The 23,118-nt window shown below is 35.3% G+C and overlaps 1 protein-coding gene across 1 annotated transcript in view; it reads right to left on the bottom strand.

Annotated features, from left to right (window-relative positions):
• The window catches only part of LOC127962719 (tumor protein p53-inducible protein 11), a 34,695-nt gene that overhangs the window by 5,648 nt on the left and 5,929 nt on the right, over positions 1–23,118 (bottom strand). Inside the window, exons 3-6 of the mRNA XM_052562379.1 lie at positions 9,222–9,390; positions 2,908–2,966; positions 2,652–2,700; positions 2,247–2,337 (exon numbers count right to left, since the gene is read on the bottom strand). Coding sequence (XP_052418339.1) covers positions 2,247–2,337; positions 2,652–2,700; positions 2,908–2,966; positions 9,222–9,347 — 325 coding nt within the window. The 5' untranslated portion in view covers positions 9,348–9,390. The remainder of the gene's footprint in view (positions 1–2,246; positions 2,338–2,651; positions 2,701–2,907; positions 2,967–9,221; positions 9,391–23,118) is intronic.

The raw sequence follows: 23,118 nt of genomic DNA, 5'->3' as shown, positions 1-23,118 counted from the left end.
GTGTATAGACGTGCATGTTTATGTGACATGGCCAACGGTGTGTGGAGAAATGCACATTTTAAATCCCTTTTCAAAACGATGGGGGTTAACATGGAGGTGGTCCATTTTACAAAGTGTCCTAACCTTTATTCGAACAATATATTTAATGCGTTTACAAATGCTATACTTTTTTGGTTGTCTTTTTATATATATTTACTATTTTTTATTAATTTATCTCATTATGACTTGTGAATTAGGACACGCTATTTGCATGTGTAAAATAGTAAAATTCACTATAAAGGGCTCCTTCGTTTTTGAGTGCAATATAGCATGTGTTTACACTTTGCTGACAATATCATTAGAGTGCGACCGATATATCGGTTTGCCGATTTTCTCGGCCAATATGAGCCTGTCACCGATATATCGGTATCGACGAATATGCCACCATTATCTTTTTTTTTTTTTTACAGGACATATAACATAGATAAAATGCTTGAAATGGTGTAAATACTTAGTTTGTCCAGCAGAGCGAGCTCCACTGTTTGCTACTGGATGAAACGCTTAAAAGCTTAAACCTATGGAAAACCACTGAAAATTTTAACGGCCATATCTCCAAAACGGCACGGTGGATCCATACCAAATTGGAGGGATCCCTTCAGCTCGAGGGACCCTTTTAAATGCTGAATCTAGTGGATAGTCTATAGTCCCTGGGGTTTGGGAGTTACAGGTGGTTTAATTTGTGGTCCAGCACCGACCGATCTAGTAATCCCTTGTGGATACTGACGTGCGGAGGTTGGTGTTTCGAGAGAGCTCCATGAGCTAAGGGGATCCCTGAATTTGATGGAGGTCCGCTGGTGCATTCGCAAGATAGTGACACCAGTCAACTCTTTTCCTTCAGTAAGGAGGTTTCTTGTTCAGGCAGCAGCATTTCAAGCATTGTCTGATTCAACCCTAAGTGCCCCGTGAAGTGGACTTCACATGATATTCCACCATGAATCCAGTTCCAAGGTACACTTTACATTCAAAGGGCATTAAAGTGTGCAATACTTGAATTTTAATTGTATTTATTTACATAGGCATATTAAGCCACACTTCTCTAGAAAGTTCTGTCTGTCTGTCTGTGTGCGTGCGTGCGTGCGTGCGTGCGTATGTATGTATGTATGTATGTATGTATGTATATATATATATATATATATATTTTAGGACCGGGAATTTAACGCGTCAATTGAGATTAATTAATTACACAAAAAATAACACGTTAACTAAGATTAATTAATTACAGAAAAAAAATTCCCGCATTTTTAATAACTTATTTTTGCACCGCGGAACGTTTCTCACTGGATGAGTTTCGGCGGACAGATTATACTGGAGCACCAACTAGCATTCGCATATCACCGCAGCACATCGAGCCTCAAGTATCACCTCAACGCAAAACATATAGCAGCTAGCGTGGACTTTACACATTATGTTGAACTATGTATTATTTTGTTGGTGCAACAGTTTATGTTGAACTCTTTATTGTTTTGGCCAAGGTTATTGAGAGTTGGACTTAGTATGTTATGGCCTCTGAAGCAACAGAGAGATGTTTTCTAATAGTCAGTGTTTCCAATGTTCTGAATGTAATTGACAGTATTGTGTTTTACTTTAAAAAAAAAACAAACACTTTACAGAAGGTTCCAGCACCTATAAGCTTCCTGAATTTCTGAAATGTACTATTTCTAAATTGTTTCTAAATATGCTATTGCTACACTTCATGGCAAAAATTGCACTGGTCTGCTAGACTTGGTTGAACAAAAATAAACAATATTTTGTTGCTTAAGGTTATGTATTCAGTCATTATTCAATGGTATACTATAAATCCATTTAAAAAAAAAAATACTTCTCACTGTTCTCAGGTCAAATGTTTATCTGCGATTAAAATGCGATTAATTTCGATTAATTAATTACAAAGCCTCTAATTAATTAGATTAATTTTTTTAATGAAATCCCGGCCCTAATATATATATAGAGTCCCGGCCCTAATATATATATATATATATATATATATATATATATTCATTCTGTTTATGTATGTACTGTATTATATATTTAGTACCAGTCAAATGTTTGGACACACGAATGGGAAAGTGTCAACTTTTCACTAGTACTGTACTATACACAAAGACTATTGGCCGATATGCCTTTTATTTACTCCCTAATATCGGTTTTGGCCCCTCCAAAAAAACATATCGGTTGGGCTCTAATTATCACCCCAAAGCCGAACATACATAGAAGGGCTCCTCCGTAGAGTCTGATGGAGATCCTTGAGGTGGTGATCTCAAATATTATCTCGTAGAGCTGGCTGGGAAAAGCCAAGGCCTACAACAAAGAAGGTCACAATGTAATGTTAAAAGAATTCTAAGGAGATGTGGCAAAACTGCAAAAAAAAAAAAATCCTTTAAGATGGTAGAAAAACAAGAAATGTAAAAGGTTTCAAAAACATTTCTTATGCTCAACAAGGCTGCATTTATTTGATCAAAAATACAAAAACTTTAATAATGTGAAAAATTATTACAATTTTTACTTTAATATATAGTATTTTAAACAGTAGTGCAAATGATTAAACAAAAAACATTGAGCATTATTTCATTTCTGGAGCATGAACTGTTACACATTTTGTGTGAACTGCTCACCATTAAGGATGTGGATGTGAACAGCACTGCAGAGATGAGGAGCCAGAGTCTGCAACGAGACAAGGAAAGACACAACACATCAAACCAGCTGGCCTCTAATAAGACACAAATGAGCCACAATCAAAACCCTCAAGGACTGGCAAAAAATAAAACCAGCACAGAACACTGGAGCAATTAAATTAGTAGGGTGTCTGATGTCACATGCAAAGACAGAGACAAGCCAAGTCGGAGGTCTGATATGAAGAGAATGTCTTACCGGAGACCAATGGGCTCACGCACAGCAAACTTCATCTCATTACCTAACATCTGGCTGATCTGCAAAATGAGAGAGATGTCAATATTAGCATGTAACACTATAATATATATAAGATATTATATATATGTACGACACATTAATGACTTTAAAAACATTACAATCTTTCTATAAACAGACCAAGGTGGGACGAAATAATAGAGGGCCATGGTAGGAAAATGTCAAATTTAGGCAACAGGCCTGACTCACAAAAGTAAGATTATCAGATTTGCTGATGGCACAAGCCTGTCAGCACTAAATCAACCATACAGAAGGACACAGTTTTATTTTGTGGAACTGGAAACTTTGGTGTAAAATCTGAAGGGACTGATAGGAAAGTCTGACTTTTTCTTTGATTTAATAGGTAGGTCTATTTTGACATCAGGCTGGGTGTTTTCACAATGGCTTTGTGTTAGTAATCCAGGCTGTGGGCCACAGTGGAGCACACCTCCTTCACACAGAATCAGACAGATGCAGATAAGAATGTTAAAGGTAGTACAATATAATGCTTTCTTTGGGTAGCCTAACTCTCGTGATTCCATAGGTGACATGGAATACTGCAAGAAAATGCTCTGTTTAAAAGAGCATACAAGTAAGCAATTTGCATCTAAGAAAATTATGAAGACATTATGAAAGCTTTAAAATATGATTTAAAGAAATGTAATTTCATAAGGAGTCTAATGCTCACCAAGGCTGTGTTTATTTGATAAGAAATACAGTAAATTCAGTAATTTTGAGAAATATTTTTATTTAAAATAACTGTTTTTTGTTTTAATATTTTAAATTGTAATTTATTCTTTTTATGACAAAGCTGAATTTTGCTGATTTGGTGCTCAACATACTAGGTGTTCAAACAATTATGTTTTTTTTTAATCCATTTTGAAAAGAGTTTTGCATAATTTGTTTATGATATGATGTCATGATATGATGATTCTTTAAAAAAAAAAAAACATTGGGATTCTTCAAAAGTAAAAAAATATATGTTTTAAATTTAAATATTTTATAACATCCTAAATGTCTTAAATATCAATTATTTGCATCCTTTCTGAATAAAATTATTAATTCCTTCAAAAAATATACACTGACCTCAATCTTTTGAAAGCTAGTGTACATTTTGTGTGTAAACAAACAGGTAGTTGATATAAGAAGGTCAACGAACTTTTCGCTAAGCACAGCCTTAAAGGGACAGTTCACTCTAAAAAGAAAATTCTGTCACTAATTACTCACCCTCATGTCGTTCCAAACCCGTAAGACTTTCGTTCATCTTTGGAATACAAATTAAGATATTTATGCTAAAATCTGATAACGCTTCGAGAATACTTTGTGATCAAAGGATACAAAAAAAATTTTATTCAACAATTTACTCTCTTCTGTGTCAGTCTTTAATGTGTATGGTTCCATTGCTGACTAAGGGGGGTCAGAATGCTCTTAGATTTCCCCCAAAATATCTTAATTTGTGTTCTAAAGATGAACAAAGGTCTTATGGGTTTGGAACAATATGAGGGTAATTAATGGCAGAATTTCCATTTTCGGGTGAACAACATGTCTTTTGTCTAGTGTTCTTTAAACCAAATAATAATACCTGAAAATATACTTAAAACCTTTTCAATTTATATTAAAATTCATGGTTGTTCTAGATGTTCTTGAATAATCCCAGAGATAATTGACTCAATTCATTATTTTTTTTGTCTACCTAAAAACTCTTAACAAGAAAGCAAGTCAGACCTAGCAATAGTAACCATCAGTTGCAGGCTTAGAGATGGGACAAAAGTAATTAAGGAAATCAGTAGGAAACTATACAGTAGCAATTTTACATATTTTTGAAATGCATAAACAGACATCATCTTTACTTCGATGTGCTCTATAAGAAATGATCACAATGTTACTTCACTCTTTTCCTTTTCTAGCTCAAAATAATGTATGTGGCTTTCAACAAGCCCTAATAGCCATTAAACATGCAGGCTTACTCCTTCTCCTACCCTAAAAGAGAAGACTATCCATCTCCCTACTCCACCACGCTCCACTAAAAGCCTCCGCAGCATGGGTAATTAAGAGTTGATGAGAACCCGATCCGTTTCTGATGGGAAGCTGTGGTGCTGAAATCCTGGCTAAAGGCCATTTTATAAGGGAATCAAGACAGTGATGGAAGGTGACTGTTGTGGCCAATAGTTGCACTTTTTTTAACCTGAATACATTTTCTTTGATGTGGTTTTGTATGTAATGGCAAAGTGATTACATTTCGATTAGTTTTTTTAGTTAATTAAAAAAAAATGTTTGGAGCTAAAGTGCGCTTTGCAGGACATGGAGGCACCAGCATGATCACTTGCATTTTTTTCACTGGATATGGTGACATTTTTGCTCATTAAGGTAAGAGGAATACATCATTTCGGAACTGTAAAGGGTCTACTTTTGTTTGTGCGTACTCACAATATCAACAAAATGTTGTGCTTTTATAAAATAAAGAAAACAAACATGATGCACTGTCTGCCGTCTCATCTTAAGCAGGAGTGTTTCACAAAAATGAACTGAAACTCAGCAAATACATGCCTCACAGACATGATAAATATATCTAGAAAGCTTTAAATTACTACTTAAAACAAATCAAAACAAAATGCTCTCATTATAATCATAATCCGTTAGGGCTAAAGCAATAAGTCGACATTATCGACAACCAACAAAAAATATTGGCAACAAATATTTTTGTTGTCCAGTAGTCGTTTTATCTCATATGTTTCAATCTAAGAGCCTGTAATAACACGGTTTGACCAGTGTGGCGTTGTAGCACAAGACTGTAGTTCAGCCCTCCCGGATGCAATTCAAGAGAAGAAACGCAGCAAGAACCGAACTTGAGGCTGCTGAGTGTCATTTGGATGATTATGTGAACATATGCTGCAAGCTTTCATATCAATAACGAAATAAACAACAAAAACTGACCGCAGTGTGAAAGCAGCAGTCTAAAACTTATCTGACTAAAGTGATGTGGATGTTTGCTCAAGCTCTTGCAGTTCGGTTACATACTCCAGTGAAGTAATGCCAAGTTTATTTATACTGTATAACATTAGTATTTTACGCAATGGTCTTAAGTCAAGCAGCTTAACAGTATTAAACGAAAAACAGAGCTTTCAGTTAGAATTATCAGAATCATAAAGAGCTTTATTGCCAAGTCTGCTTGTGCATACAAGGAATTTGTTTAAGTGACATAAGCTTCCAGTGCACAGAGACAACACCACAGAGACAAAAAAAAAACAGATTTTCTGTTATTAAGCAGCTTTCCAATGTGAAGCTAGCTAATGATTTAAAAAATATATATATTAGTGCGGAAAAAAAATAATTAAAGTGATAGTTCGGCTAGCAGAGATCAAAACTTGATCTAGCTCAGGACTGTTCTGATTATCATATCCCTATAAGTAATTAAAAAAAAATTGTCAATATTTTAGCTAATTGCAAAAGCTAAATAAATCAAAGTCTATTGATTAATCAGTGAAATAATCGACGATTAGTTGATTAATCAATATCAAAATAATTGTTTGTTGCAGCCCTTTAATCCCCAAAGATGTATTTCTCTCTAAAGGCGCATGTATAGGTGGCGAGTCAGGGTCGGCAACTTCATCCTTGCACCAGTGACTCATAAAACACCATTTATTAGTATATAATTCAAATTGCTTTTGCCGATGCTTTGCAGCAAGCTTAAGCCTAATGTGTGTATTTGACAGCAGAATTGTTCAGGTGCGCTGACGGCACGCACCATACATGCTGCTGCTGCAGGACACTAAACACTGTTGAGCCGCTCGATAGTCATAATCGCACCGTCTCGTGTTATTTCCACCAGCGTGGCAATTTTCTTCATCACTAATTGATGGATGTCTAAAATATAAAAATAAGGAGAAGTCTGAAACAGACCACAACTATGACGTGAAAATTGGCTCGAAGTCCAGCCCGAGGGGCGTAAAAAGTCAGCAGCCCATCAGGCCTGGACTGAAATGCAGGGCTCTAGTGTGTTTGTATGGGGGCGTGTATCACAGCAACTGTTTTAGCCTCTCAGGAGCACAGAAACAGTAATGGCTAACATTAAAACTGATGTCATAGACAAGATTATATCAGCCATTTCTGTTTAGTTAATATTCAGTTCTACAGGTTTTGCTTATTGTAATATCTAGACTTGGAACATTCATTCAACTGATGTTGCCAGTGAAATTTGTTGAGACTTGATGAACAAATGCTGCTGTATTAACCCAGTAAACAGCAGTAGCTAATATGGCGTGCCATTGACTATTCTCAGGAGGAAAGTGATTGCAGAGATAAAGTGTTCAGAAAGCATGTCGCACTGAGAAATAAGAGCATGTCATGTGCTATGGAGACCATCACTCAATCGACACCTCTCTCTGGTTGTTTCTGGGGGGGGGGGGGGGGGTTAACACTTCTCGACAACTGCTGGGAACAGGGAGTACTCTGTTTTCTCGTAAGACCTGTAATGGTGGAAGCTACACAGTACATTCGTCTGACCGCAGTATTGCAGCAACTGGGCTGATAGCTTGTTTTAGTGACAAGCTAATGTGGAAATTAAACTGAGTGCCTCAAACACATCATGGTGCACATTATCATGTTAATTGGTGGACAGAAAAATCTATATTGTAAAAGCTCAAGTCTTCAAGTAATGGATAAAATCTATTTTAAATGGTGAAACTGTTCAATTATTAAAGGAATAGTTCACCCAAAAATTAACATTTGCTGAAAATGTACTCACCCTGAGGCCATTCAAGATGAGTTTCTTCACTCATCTGAACAGATTTGGAGCTATTAAGCATTATATCACTTGCTCACCAGTGGATCCTCTGTAGTGAATGGGTGCCATCAGAATGAGAGTTAAAAAAGCTGATAAAACATTACAAGTAATCCTCAAGACTCTAATACATCAATTAACATCTTGTGAAGTGAAAAGCTGCATGTTTGCAATAAACAAATTTAGCATTAAGATTTTTATTTCGAATGAGTCCTCCATAATATTGCTTTCTCTAGTGAAAAGGTTGTCTCATCTGAATCAGAAGAAAAATATGCAAAGACAAAGAACAGTTTTACAGTAAAAATCTTGATGGATTTGCGCTTATAAGCAAAGCTTTTCAAGTCATAAGACGTTAAGTGGATTACATGTGGATGTTTTATCAGCTGTTTGAACTCCCATTGTGGCGGTACCCATTCACTGCAGTGAATCCAATGGTGAACATTTATATAATGATACATTTTACTATTCCTTTATTATGAACTATTCATTTTTTAAATAACTATTGAGTTGAAGTGTGAAGGGTTAAATTTACCTCCAGCCACTGTGCTGTCTGAACCATCTATTTTGAAATGGGTGATGGGTGACGGCACCTTAATGGATGTTGTCTTTGATCTTTCTCTGTGACTCTACCCAGAGTTTGATACACAATGAAGGGGTGGAGAGGGGTGACCATGTCTGAGTGGCACACATGTTTCACGTGGTCTACCTCAAAGCCCCATGCGTTTTAATAGCACTGAGCGTGAGGTGGGCAGTTGTGCCATAAGCTCTCATTTTGGGTTAATCATGGTGGTGTAACGTGACTCCATGCTGGCTTCAGGATGAGTGTGAGGGGCCAATTAGTGTCCTACAGCCGAGCTGGGTGTCACACTGTGCCACAACTCATCTAGTCAGCCACCTCTCCCATAGCAGGTGTGTCTCTAATGCACAATAAATGTGTGGTTCATGTGAAGTAACCCCACCTCCCATGAAGGAAAATAGCTCTGTATGCAGTGTATTTAATTTGATTACATTGATGTTAGTTATAATAAGTTGAGATTTACAAAAAATACAACTGCTATGTAAAAGGAATACTGCGGAAAAAAAGCACCTTGTTTGTTTAAAGTGTTTGCAAATCAAATGCTATAGCACTTTTGTTCATATATATTACTTTTAAATGAAAAAAGGCACAATAGGCTACTTTTGAATTCATTATTGAATTTTGTGCATAATTGCATAATTTAAATGACTGAAAAAAGCCATTTCATATATCAAACAATGTTTTTAATAATAATGCACAAAAATCTTTCAAATAAATAAATGGCAGATAAATAAATGTAGTAACTGCTGAATGAAGAATTTATATGAATGATAAAATATATTACACACATTTACATATAATTGTTTTAGATTTTTCCTTTTCTCATACTATAGTGTTATAATGAATATGAATAAAATATTCTCTTTCATGAATAGCTGCTACTGAGGTCAAATATGAAGATGGAGGCAAGTGAGAAGTTACCTTAGACCTGTGCACCTCCCCGTCATCATCCTCACCGCCGACACCCAGGACCTTGCGGGACTTGAGGCGACTCACAAGATCAGTCTGACTATGCTTCTTCATGAGAGGTGGAGGTGTGGAAGCCATGGCAGCGGAGGAAAGCAGGCACTTCAATGAGCTGTCAGAGGGACTGAGGAAACGATAATATATCAGCAGGAGCACTTTCACAGAGCGGTTTGTTTCTAGTATTCCAGTAACAGAGAAAATAAATATACACAACAAGTAATATGCAGGTTTTGTGAAATATAGCAACAGCATGCCATTTTGTTTCACATCTATGACTAAGAAAAATAATTGCTATCAGTAAGGATTTTCTATAGCCAAAACAAAAGACAGCAATAGAAAAATATATAAAAATTGTAGTGTGACCTATTGAAACAAGCCCACACTTTTTCACACAGACGTACACACAAAGATCCAGAGTAGGATGTGTTGGCTGAATATACAATTTTTTTTTTTAAACTGCAAAAAAGATTATAACCAGACACAGGGAATGAATGTGTGTGTAGATTTCCCTTACAATGCCCTTCATTCACAAAATTCTATATATTACCTATGTCTCTTGCATCTTTGAAACACACTATATAGGGCTGGACCAGAATATTCAATTATTCGAATATTCATTCGGTGGGTTTTAGGGCTGGACCAGAATATTTGATTATTTGAATATTCCCTCGGTGCGCTGGCAATAATATATATATATTTATTTTTTTTTACACCTGGCATCCCCCGTGAGACTGTCTTCATTTGTGCTTGAATATAGCATTTTCACTATCGGGCTGAATGGTTCGAAGGACTGTCAGGTATTGTAACAGTTGCATTTCCATGTGAGCCTGGAACGGTGCGACACGATTACAAATCGTTCTCAGCCCAGAATTCTCAGCCATGCTGTGTGCGTATGCGTGACGTCGTTGCCTGGCTACCAGATTCTCCATAGCTGGCTAAACGGAAGCGCTTTATTTGATCAAATGGCCAAATGAAACAGCTACACTAACGTTGAACATAAAAAGGAAAAAAAATGTCTGAGACAGTTTGGTCTGTGGAGGAAACATTTGCTCTTATTGATATTATACCTGTTGTCACCTTTGGTTTATTTTATTTTTCAGATTAAGTTGAGTCCCAAAAACAGAAATATCTGATGATCATCCATATCGCTGTTTATATTACAAAACCAAGGCAACGACTGACACATTTATATTGCATTCCAAAGAGCTCCATTAAGCACCACAGTGGAAAATGAAACCGTATCCCTGCTGACTGGCCCGGAATGGAATGATTGGGCCAGATAGTGGAAAAGCATATTATGAATCGCCCATGAATGAACTTCATGATTCAGTTCATCTGGAAGGGAAGACAAAAATGCCGAAGACCACAGCTGTGGGGGAGCACTTTAAATTGGGAGAGGACAAGACAAAGGCAGGGTGCCAGATATGCAATTTGAAACTGGCCTATACCACAGCAGCACATCAAGTTAGAAAATTCACCTAATTTCTGTAAAGTAGTACACCTATAGTATATTGTTGGTGTAAAAAAATAACAATAATATTCTGAACTAATTTTATATGACATGTTAATGAGTAATTTTACACATGATAAAAAACATGCACTTAATTTGTTTGGAAAATACTTGTGAATACGGCAGTCATAAAAAAAAAACATACAGTAGCTCAGCCTAAATATAATTTGTCAGTATCAAAATGACTGCTCAAGCTGTGTGTTTTGTATCACTAGTGCAGTGTCTTTTCTTGGAGCATATCCTGCCCGTGTGAGTCCGGTGTAGACACAGTGTTAGAGAGAAGAATATGTTCACCCCCCTCCCTCCGAAGCTTTGATTATTCTGTGCTGATTACTACCGAAGCTTCAAAAGCTCAAAAAATTATATTCGGACCAGCTCTACACTATACTCTTAAAAATTTTGGGATTGGTAAAATGTTTTTACAAATATTTTTTTTAGTCAGCACCAATAGCCCTGTGAGCAGTGCGCAAATATATAGCACTGTTGCACTGCAGGCGTCCTGAGTTTGAATCTCAGCTTGTGGCCCTTTCCCGATCTCACCTCCTCTCTCTCTCTTCCACATAGCTTCCTGTCACTACCCTGTCCCATCTAAATAAAAGATAAAAATTCCACAAAAAAGTATATAATATTTAACAAAGGCTGCATTTATTAGATCATTCAATTCTTTAAACCTGTAAAATTATTTTTACAATTTAAAATATTTAATATATTTTAATATATTTCAAAGGCCATTACTTCACTTTTTAAATGTCACATAATTCTTCACAAATCACTAAAATATGCTGTTAAGATTCTCAATTTTTTTATTATTATTATTATTAATGTTAAAAATTGTTAACAAAAAATATATTTTGTAGAAACCATAATAAATTAAAGACTATTTGATGAATAAAGTAAAAAAAAAAGAAAAAAAAAGAACATCTATTGGAAAAGTAAATCTCTTAACTCTCAAATTCTTTGACCCTGAATAAAAGTAAAAATTCTACTAAACATTTTAACATGCTAAACTCCAAAATCAGCATAGATAGTAAAAAAAACTGAATTATACTTTTTTTTTATGTAGGTATCAATATAGAAGAGTGCATATAACCAAACTTAATTTGATATTCCAAAAAAAAAAAAAAAAAATTAACATAAATATTTGGTTATTTTCAGAAAAATGTAGGCAATGATGACTCGATCAAGCATTACACTTTAGCCTCAATAAGCTTTGAACAGCTTGGACAATTTCATTTTTAGGTAGGAATAACTATACACATTATGTCTCATCAGTAGGGAATGTTATCCTGTATACAGAACACACTTTCACAGAGGTTCAAAGACTTCAGATTTCTGCAGCACAGAGGGGAAGAGAACATGTTTCTCTGATATCTTGTGCAGACTGCTTATTGAACAACCCAAAGCCTGTCTAATCTAATTGATTAGGTTTGGTGTTAATGAATAGAGCTTGATTCATGACAGCAGCTGCCCCATGTTGATCTCAGCTCTTCAGCCCTCAATCTAATGAGGACAAAAAGCACAGACTGAGGCTGCTCAGCTTACTGTGAGAAACTAGATGCTGCTTACTGCTAGAAGATTTACTGATGTTGCCGAAAGGAGAACTGCAGGGTTAAAACTCTTGTTCTGTTCCATTACTCAACACATTCCCATTAGACAACTGAGCAAGGCAGCTAATAAAAAAGAATGAGGAAAAACTGCAGCCACTTGCCAAAATAGAGCACAAATTTCCTTTACGAGGCATTTAACCAACAGCTGCCAGTACTTAAGAGTTTTTTTTTATTTTTTTTAAATAAAGAAGCAAGTCTAAACAGAATATTAATGCATTTCTAAATGGTATTAACATGGTCTCTAAAGAGGAATAATCCCACAGACATAATGAAAGTTAAGCAGGCTTTTGGCAGTAACCTTATGGGATTCATACTTCAATTTTAACACCTCTAGTAAAACTAAGTCTGTTACAGTCTTTTACAATGAATCCTCTGCAATATTCCAGGACAGTGTGTTAATACAAAACGATAGAACACCGTAACAATAAGTCATCAAACAACTCTCAAATATTAATTCAGTGAGATACATTTAACCATATCAATTATTCATGCTCCAGTTTATGCTGGGAAGACTGCAAACGTGACTGAATCATAAGCATTTTTCAGTGTAGCCCTATAGCAAAGCTGGTTGATGCAATAACAGTAAAAATAAAAGTAACCCCCCAAAAACAACAAAAATCTAGCAGGCTTAATCTTAAACCTTTTATTCAGCATTTTTACTTCAAAATATATTTTTTTCCAATGCAGAAATCAATTCACCAAAAGACTGTCACAAATCTATACTGAAATAGAAACTATACAAATCCATATACATTGCGCTAACTGTCATTAAGCATCTTAATATACAAAATAAAATTTAAAAAAATTAACAATGAGCAATAACTTTTATCAGTATCCTTTTTTGAATAGGTGTACATCACAGTCCCAGCTGCTAATACAAACTGGTCTTTACAGCACCCTTCAGCCTGAGAACCCCAAGCTGACTAATTGTATATTTTGAGCACCGAGAACTATATTTTGCAAGCACATTACATTATATTTTGAACAGAAATTAACAAAATCGCAAAAACAAAAATTCGTTTGAGCAAAGAAAAAACGATTCCTTGCTCAATAAATGTATTTGCTTGTTTGCTATTATCCATATTAATGTGCAGTAATAACCCCTCTCACGCAGTTTACTCAGGTGCTCTCTCACAAACTTATTCTCTGCACTACTGTCAAGTCCCTCGCTCTTTCTCTCAACCTCTTAATTCTGTGCGTGCTCAACTCTTGGCACACGCTCGCTCAGCTTACAACAGCGTTACAAGTGTGCCACAAAATAAACCAGTCGGAAAATTAAAGGTCAATTGTGATTGGCTGTTGGTCTCCAATCAAATCCCTAGTAGAACTAAAGCCCGTCTGGTCTGTGTACGTTTTGATCATTTTATTTCCTATTTAGAATTCAATAACGAATTAAAGTAAAAAAATTCAAAAGCTCTTTACATTCTTTGCATGTGATTTATCAACACCTAGTACATCTTAAAATATACAGCTCATTAAAAATAAAAGGGAAGTCGTGGCCTAGTGGTTAGAGTTTGACTCCTAACCCTAGGGTTCTGGGTTCAAATTTCGGGCTGGCAATATCACGACTTAGGTGCCCTTGACCAAGGCATCGAACCCCAAACTGCTCCCCGGGCACTGCAGCATAAATGGCTGCCCACTGCTCCGGGTGTGTGTTCACAGTGTGTGTGTTTGTGTGTGTGTTCACTGCTGTGTGTGTGCACTTTGGATGGGTTAAATGCAGTGCACGAATTCTGAGTATGGGTCACCATACTTGGCTGAATGTCACTTCACCTCTGGTGGTGTTGGCACAGTGGATAAGACACATGCCTTTGGTGTGAGAGAACTGGGTTCGAATCCACTGAGCAAGACACTTAAGCCCTAGTTGCTCCAGAGGCGTGCGACCTCTGACATATATAGCAATTGTAAGTAGCTTTGGATAAAAGCGTCAGCTAAATGAATAAATGTAAAAGTTCCAGATGGACAAACATTAAATGCATAAACCAGTGTGAATAAACTATATCTTAAAATAAATTTGGAGGTAGGTTGAAAAAGCCAGAATGGGAAGTTTTAAGTAGTTGTACAGCTTGAAATGTGAAGTTTATTCTTGTAGAAAGGTATGGCATATTCATGGCAGTACACATGAAATGTATTTATTTGTCATTTAAACTAATGTAAACAGAAATCCTGTCTCCCATCTAGTGGACATTAAGTGTTAAGGCCTTCATTGCTCGGGTAACAAAAGTCACTAGGATTTTTGGGGTAGTTAAGTCTGACCAGTTATACAGCAACGAGTCAGACAAGTCTAAAGATCTGAGCTGAATTTGGTGAAACATTAAAGTTCTAGTCAGTGTCAATTACTCTCATAATAAATAATAATAAATGTTCAAATATATGTTGGCTTTCTCAAGCCCAACAAAGAAGACTAAGAAGAGAAACATCATTTAATTTAGTATGTAATAAAACTAATATTACTAATTTAATAAATGTAACTATTCATTTTGTAACTAATTATTTATTAATGTCACACACACATACAGTACAGACCAAAAGTTTGGACACACCTTCTCATTCAAAGAGTTTTCTTTATTTTCATGACTATGAAAATTGCAGATTCACCTTGAAGGCATCAAAACGATGAATTAACACATGTGGACTTACATATGGAATTATATACATAACAAAAAAGTGTGAAAAATATGTCATATTGAAGGTTCTTCAAAGTAGCCACCTTTTGCTTTGATTACTGCTTTGCACACTCTTGGCATTCTCTTGATGAGCTTAGAGAGGTAGTCACCTGAAATGGTCTTCGAACAGTTTTGAAGGAGTTCCCAGAGAGATGCTTAGCACTTGTTGGCCCTTTTGCATTCTGTCTGTGGTCCAGCTCACCCCTAAACCATCTCGATTGGGTTCAGGTCCGGTGACTGTGGAGGCCAGGTCATCTGGCGCAGCACCCCATCACTCTCCTTCTTGGTCAAATAACCCTTGATGCCTTCAGTGTGACTCTACAATTTTCATAGTCATGAAAATAAAGAAAACTCTTTGAATGAGAAGGTGTGTCCAAACTTATGGTCTGTACTGTACATAGTGCCTTTATACTTAAAAGACGAGAGTGTTAAATGTTACAGACATATTATCATGGAACTGTTTAGTCTATTATTGATTTTTATTTCAACTTCATTTTTATCCAAGGAGACAGAACTATTTTCACTGTATTTATCAGTGGGACTATAATTATACAATACTATAAATTAGAAATAATTTAAAGGGGTGACTTGCAAGTCGCAGCAGGACGAATTATTTGTCCAGCAATATCTGATTCAAATATTATGCTAATTAACAGTGGATGGTGGTTTCAGACATTATAGTCACGCGCTCGTACCAACTCTTATTCTCGGGGCGAAAGAATAAAAAGACATGCTGAAGGCAGAGCGATTCGACCAATCAGATGAAAGCAGTGTTTCGGCGGCGCCCACAAGTGCGCATGAAATATTGAAGCCATAAACCGATTTGCAAACCCCAGACGACAAAATGAGAGAATCAAAAATTCAATAAACGAGCCATTTTACCATTTCTCGTTATTGAATTCTAAATAGGAAATGATAGGGCTATGGTTCTACTAGTGATTTGATTGGAGAACAACAGCCAATCACAATTTACCTTTAATTTTCCGAATGGTTGATTTTGTGGCAAACTTCTAACGCTGTTGTAAGTTGAGCGAGCAAGTGTCAAGAGTATTAAGACTTGATAGGAATGCAGAGATTATGTTTGTGAGAGAGCACCTGAGTAAACTGCATGAGATTGGTTATTACTGCACCTTAATATGGATAATAACAAACAAGCAAATACATTTATTGAGCACTGAATCGTTTTTTTTTTCTTTGCTCAAACTAATAGTTTTTTTTTTTGCAATTGTTAATTTCTGTTCAAAATATAATGTAATGTGCTTGCAAAATAAACTTCTCGGTACTCGCTCAGGATTGAGGCACACATATAACGCCATACAGGCTATACAATACAACCCCATTATAAATGCAAACTGTAAACAGTCTGCTTTATCCCTTTTATTAACATCTGCCATCCATGACAGCTCATTCAATTGTTCTTCAATCTCATATCATTATTTTCATAGCAAACGTGAAGTTGCTTCAGTTGCCTAGTAACACAAATTGTATGAACTTTGTGCCTTTCATATGATCATAAAGATATTAATGGATCATGCCTCTCTAATCATTAATCAGCTATTTGAGGTTGGCTGTTATTAATGATGTGCCCTCTATTCAAATATTGATCATCTAATTTCCTCTGTCATTGTATTTACGTTCAAAGACGGTTTTATGAAGCACACAGGGGCCAAACATTTTTATTCTAGATTAGGTGCATGCTTACAATGTGTCGCTTATTCATCCCAGTGTTTGCAAACACATTTAAACTGACGATTAAAAAATGATTTTACATCAGGTTGTAGGTCGATGTCTACAAAATTGGCATTGGAAGATGTCATCGTCAGGGGTAGGGATTGGGGTTTTAGGGGGTGTTCCTGAAGAATAAATCCATACTCAGAAAGGCATGGAAAACAAATAACGTTTGTTAGTCCTTGCCTGTTACATTACAGTACATAGAAGTTCACTTACCACATATACAGAGTAAGGGGAGATGACTGAAGATGATGGCGAATGATTTGCAGATCCTGAGCACCTCTGACAAACATATAATTTTGTAAAATGTGTGGTAAGTACCTGTGATCGTGAATCTCAAAAGTGAAAGTGAAACTAAAAAGCGATCATGGTTTCAAAAGCAGTTTCAATGCCAGGCATAAGCGACTCCCTGATGCCCATAATTTATATATAATATAATTGCCCAATGAAATAACTGCGAGATAAAATGTTTCTTATATCTCATATTTATTCTCTTTAGAGGTTCCATAGTACATGTCATTTTCTTTTTGAACACGGTAGGCTATTGGGATTGCTGGGGGGGGGGGGGGGGTCACGATGCCGGCTCAACATTGTAATGTCTAACAGACATCGCGATCGTCTATCGGCCCAACCCTATCAGGTTATCAGTTCTTTAATTTACATTGAGAGATGACAGGTATTTTTTATTTTGTTTACTTGTACAATATGAACCCACTAATCATTTGGGAAAATAGTTAGATTTGGAAGATAATTGCTTAGAAGAGATCTGAACGAGGGGGCCATAAACACTAAATGTACCCACAACAAACTATTTAATTATCTATTTTGCTGACAGCATCAGAATAACTAAAAAAATATGATGAATCAGCCTGAAGGAAGAAACTGGCTGACCTGGTAATTTGGTGCAGGAACAACAACCTCTCCCTGAAGATGAAGATAAACTAAATTAACTGAAATATGAATTTTACTGTATTTTTAACAAATAAATGCAGCATTGATAAGAGTTTTATTACAGTAGTGTGCACAAAAGAAATTCATAGTCTAGCAAAATATAAATTCACCTCTATTTATTGTTTTTCTATTTAAATTAAATTACGTCTTAATTCTGGGGTTATCACGGAGATGGAGTCAGAAAAATGATTCAGTCTACTTTTCCTTTAAGGGTAAGTATTCAGTAAATAACATAACATGTACATAAATGTTAAGAGACATTTAAAGGGATAGTTCACCCAAAAATGTCATAAATTCCTCACCCTCGTGACATTCCAAACCTGTATGATTTTGTTCATCTTCGGAACTTATAAAGTTATTTTTCTAGCTGACTGATGAGCTTATGGACACCTAATGGTTATTCTGAGGTAAATGTATTATTATGTTGCAATGCTTACAATCTTTACACGTTTTCCACAATTTGAAACACTGAATTAGCTTTAACTTGAGACATTTCAGAAAGTTGTACTATAGGCTACTATATAATATATCTTAATAATGTACTATAGTAGTTAAGTGAAAGATATAATGTGCTCACTTGGCGCTTAAACTGAGGCACTAAACCGATCATCATTTTAAATCTGATACTTTGTTTATTAAAAAGTAACACAGCACAAAGCTAACACATTGTTTGCAATTACTGGACGGCAAGTGTGCTTAGAATAATATGAAGTTCAAGCATTAACAAAACAGCAAATAGACTTAGCTTGTGATAAGAAGAAGCCATATTAGTAATGATTGTAGAGAGGAAATGTTAACAATTTTGCCAATATTCATACAGCTGACTGACAGCTTTACCTGTTGTAGTTTGTTCAAGTTGTACACGAAATAGACACTGCTTTTCGATATAATTTTTTATCTCTCTCGTGCCGCACAACTGAGCTGGGCTTAGCAGGTGTGCCGTCAGTGCTGGCGCATTTGGCAGAGAAGAGGACTGTTTGAAAATCTTTTTTCTACTAAAACTTGATGTGCATCATCTCAGATTAATATGTGAACATAACAAAAGATGTGATCGCAAAACAATCAGGAAAAAAGGCATTATACGCAATTCAGGTTCAATATATAAATGAACATAGTCTCTAGTGGCGACCTTAGGAAAAACTTCACTTGCAAATTAATATTTTTGGTCACAAATGTGACAATTTTAGTCCCAGTCTGGAGCCCTAACAGATTTTCAGGCTTGTTCCAAACACAACAAACTCTCACAGAAAAACGCAATTTGTTGCAGGAAGACACATGAAAAATGAAAACAATATGCGTGTATTCCTTTGTTTACTTTCTTCTGTATGACACAATAAAAGATACATTTTTGGGACAGGGCTCTCATGAGATTTATGGGTTTGAACAAACCTAAAGGAACAGAAAATAAATGTGTTCATAGACATAATACCATTAAGTACATTATATATATAAAGTACAAAAAGTCTGGACAATTGTGTAATTTAACATTATACATAGAGTAAAGGTCCAGAGGCATTTCACTTATGGTGTACTTATTTACACTGTACCTTTGGCTATAATTAACCTCAATACCTACAATACCTACAACAATACCTCATTTCTCAATAACTCGATTCATTTAAGTAGATTTTACATGCATGCACCCAGAGATGACAAAACGTTTTTTGGCCTGTTGCTCGGTAACCTTTTTGTGACTGAGCCCTCTTGACCCTAAACAAACTGTTTGGCAGTAATCTAATCATTAAGTGCTTCCTGCTGCTTAAGAAAACATTGCATCTGTGCGAGGTAAAAGAGGTTTGCGAAAATAGCAGGCTTTGAATGTGGAGAACCCTTCACAACACAGACATTTCAAAGTCTGAACAGCAGAGATGAACTTCCTGATCTTATGTACACATCAGTCAAGCTTTCGCCATGACAACACTCTCATACTCCGCATAGAAGAAAGGTCAATGCAGATCAGGGTGGGATTTACAGTCATGCATATTACATGAATTGGGATCTAACAGATTAAACATTTCACCCCTAGCACAAATATGGAGTGCAAAGGTTCCTTAAAACAAGGCATCCATTGCTCACAGAAACTAAACAATGAGATGGAGGTGATGCTGTGTTGAATATCTAATCAATGTGTTACCCAGTGCTTAACTGTGCTATGTTAAGTAGGTTCCATTTCGGTTGTCACGGAAAGCAAATTTTAAACATTATTACAATACAATGCCTTCAGCTAAGAATCATTAGCTGCAAGCAGGACCAACACCTCTGAGAGAATCTGAGAGCACCTCTAAGTGTGATCTAGAGATATGCTGCTATCAAATTTTCCTGTTGCGGTTAATTGCTAATGCTTTTATCACGGTATACAGTATTATCACGGTATTAAAATGGCCATAACACAGTATAACAGGTTAAATCTCTTTTTTCTTATAACAAAAATAACTGAACATTTAAATACAATAAAGCAATACAGAAAAATATATAAGTTTTACACAGATTAAAGTGCAAAAGAACTATAAAGACCCAAAGGTATCACTTTACAATAAGACCTCATTAGTTAAACTTAGTTAATGCATTAATAATAAAGAGCAACAGCTATATTTGTTACAGAAGTTATTAATCTTTGTTAAAAAATACAAGTCTTAGTTCATGTTAGCTCATTAACACAGTTCCAACTTTCGATTTTAACAACGTGTTATTAAATATTAGAAATAACTAAGATTAATAAATGTTCAGCAGAATTTTTCAATGGTAATTTATGTTAACTAATGAATTAACTAATGTTAACTAATGAAGCCCTAATGTAAAGTGTGAATGAACAATAAATAAATCAAAACACTCTCAAACAATATCTAGGGCATGCTGTAGTCCAGATTAAAATGGAGAAAAAAGTTTGAAAATAAATAGCCTATATATTTAAGTTTAAATATTTAAGTATCTGGCGCCGTGATGAACACCAAAGCAAATCCACAAAATCTGAATGGCTATTTAAAATTATTTAAATATGTTTTTTAGAAAGTAGTGCAGCTGCTTTATTTATGGGGTTTCCAGGGTAAAGGCTGCATTTTCTGCAGTTTAGCGCCATTTGCTGTCAGAAAGTGAATGTGCTTTCATTCAGCGGGTCGCTCACGTGTTCCCCAATTTGCTTCCCATGCAAGCTTGTTTACATCAGAGCACATGCGTCTTTCAAGCAGTGTACAGTTGTGTTGTGCATTCTGACCAGTTGATGGGAAAATTATTCTTAAAATGCATCCCAAATTCTGAATAATTTGTAATATATAATTATTCACGGTATTTGGGAGTGCCCACGATAACAATATTGTTAATATTCATTACCGAGATATATCGCATTACCGAATATCGGCACAGGTCTAGTCTGATGCTTTAAGCTGTCAGGCCGATCAAATTGTCATATGATATTTAGAACTGCCTCTGCAAGCAGCTACATGATATCTACAAGAAACACCTCCAGTATAAAGTTTAACTCTGAACACTGAAACGGGCTGTTTTAAGCTGACAGCATTTTCATTATTCCATATTAGTGGAGCACAAACAGTTCCCACAATCAGTGCTCAAAATTAAGTTGGCACTGCCATTTATAATTTATCGCCTAATGTGTATTAAAACATCCATTGCTACCTTTCTGTAATTTCAGAAAAAAAAAAATCATAATTTCTGTGAATTGTGTTTTCTGGCAGCTGGCATGTGAAGGAAAGCTCTGCCTGCTGTGTTTAAGTCCAGGAGCTGCTCTCAGTCACCTCAGTGGAAATAATTTGAACAAGCAGCACTGTCCCGGTGAAGTAAAACGGAGTTGGCATAATGCTCATATTCAAACCTATGAGGTGATTCACCAGCAGAAACAACAAACCCTTCTATTTTTCCACCAGAAAAAAAAAGAAAAGGGCAACAGGAAGAAACACTGTTGCACAAAACTCAATCAGTAGTCATAAGGTTGTATTTCATACTACTACACTAGAAAAATAATGTATTATGTTCCACATTGTAAAAGTTAGTTTAAACAAGAACAAATGCAAAATTTGTTTGAAATGTCCATGTACAAAGCTCTAACAAATATATAAGTATTTCTAAGGGTTCAATTAGGGGTAGGAGTAGGGACAGGTGATATGGCAAAAAATATAAATCAAAGTTTTCTTATAGGTGTATTTAGCAGGAGCATTCAAGAAATTGAATTAACAAATATAAAAATAAAACACTATGCTATATAAGCTGATTCCTAAGGCAACTGTATTAAATTTCTTCAGTCAAGAGCAGTGAGTGATTTTTATCATTTTAATGTTTTATTAATGTTAAAGGAACAGTTCACCCAAAAATAAAAATAATCTGTCATGTGTCTGTCAATTCGGTCACAGTCTTTAATTTTTTATTGTACTCACTCAAAAGTGGTTTTAAACCTGAATAAGTTTCTTTCTTCTTCTGAACATAAATGTTATCTTGAGGAACGTGGAAAACCAAACAGTTGCTGGTCCATGAGCATGATACTTCTTCAAAAACAGATTGTGGAGACATTTTAACATCCACGATCAAAAATCATCATATCGCACATATTGCTCATCTTGCCTCTGTATAATGCATATTAAAGTTCATAAAAGCAGCACTGCTTTGTTTACAGCAGAAACCAAGGAAACGCTTTAAGTGCCACCTGCTGGCAGAGAGTGAATCTGAATCCTGTTCAGCTTGTCCGCTGTTTCTGTTTCATGCTTATATTTTTATGTATAGTTTCACAATACTGAAGTCAAACCTTTCTGTTTTTGCTTCAAATTTTGAAATTATTATGTCTAATTTAAATTAAAAACTGTTCATGTTGCATGTATGCAGCATCTTTGTTTGGATTTTGATTAAAATGCGATTGTTGCCTCTCATTTTAAATGGAAATACCACAGACAAAGCCTTATGTTGTTTATATGAAGGGATTTATTTTATTTGTGTTGTTTGTTTAAAAATTTCAATTTAAAACGAGATGCACATTAAATATCAGCCAATATTTATCCTGCATCCCTAGTATTGATCAAGGAGATTATCATTAACTAAAACCAGAAAAAGTTTTTTCATAATACTAAAATTACAAAATATATAATAAAATGTTAACAGAAAATATACAATTATAAAATTTAAATATTAAAATATAAAATACACTAAATTATCTAAAATCTATATGGACATAAAAAACGCCTAAATATTACAAAAACTCAACAGAATTAATAAAGCTTAAAATGAAAAAGATATGAAATCATATAATTCAATATAGTAACAAAAATTAGGATAGCATATCAATGATACGAATATAACATGCTGAAAAATCTTGTAATGTAATATTTATATAGATTTTAATAAACTTCAAATGTAAAAAAACTTAGTAAAAACTGTATCTGCACCCC

The sequence above is a fragment of the Carassius gibelio genome, chromosome B7, assembly GCF_023724105.1.
Source record: "Carassius gibelio isolate Cgi1373 ecotype wild population from Czech Republic chromosome B7, carGib1.2-hapl.c, whole genome shotgun sequence".
Lineage (NCBI taxonomy): Eukaryota > Metazoa > Chordata > Actinopteri > Cypriniformes > Cyprinidae > Carassius > Carassius gibelio.
Note: the sequence above shows the minus strand (reverse complement) of the source record. Positions and strands in the feature narration are given on the sequence as shown.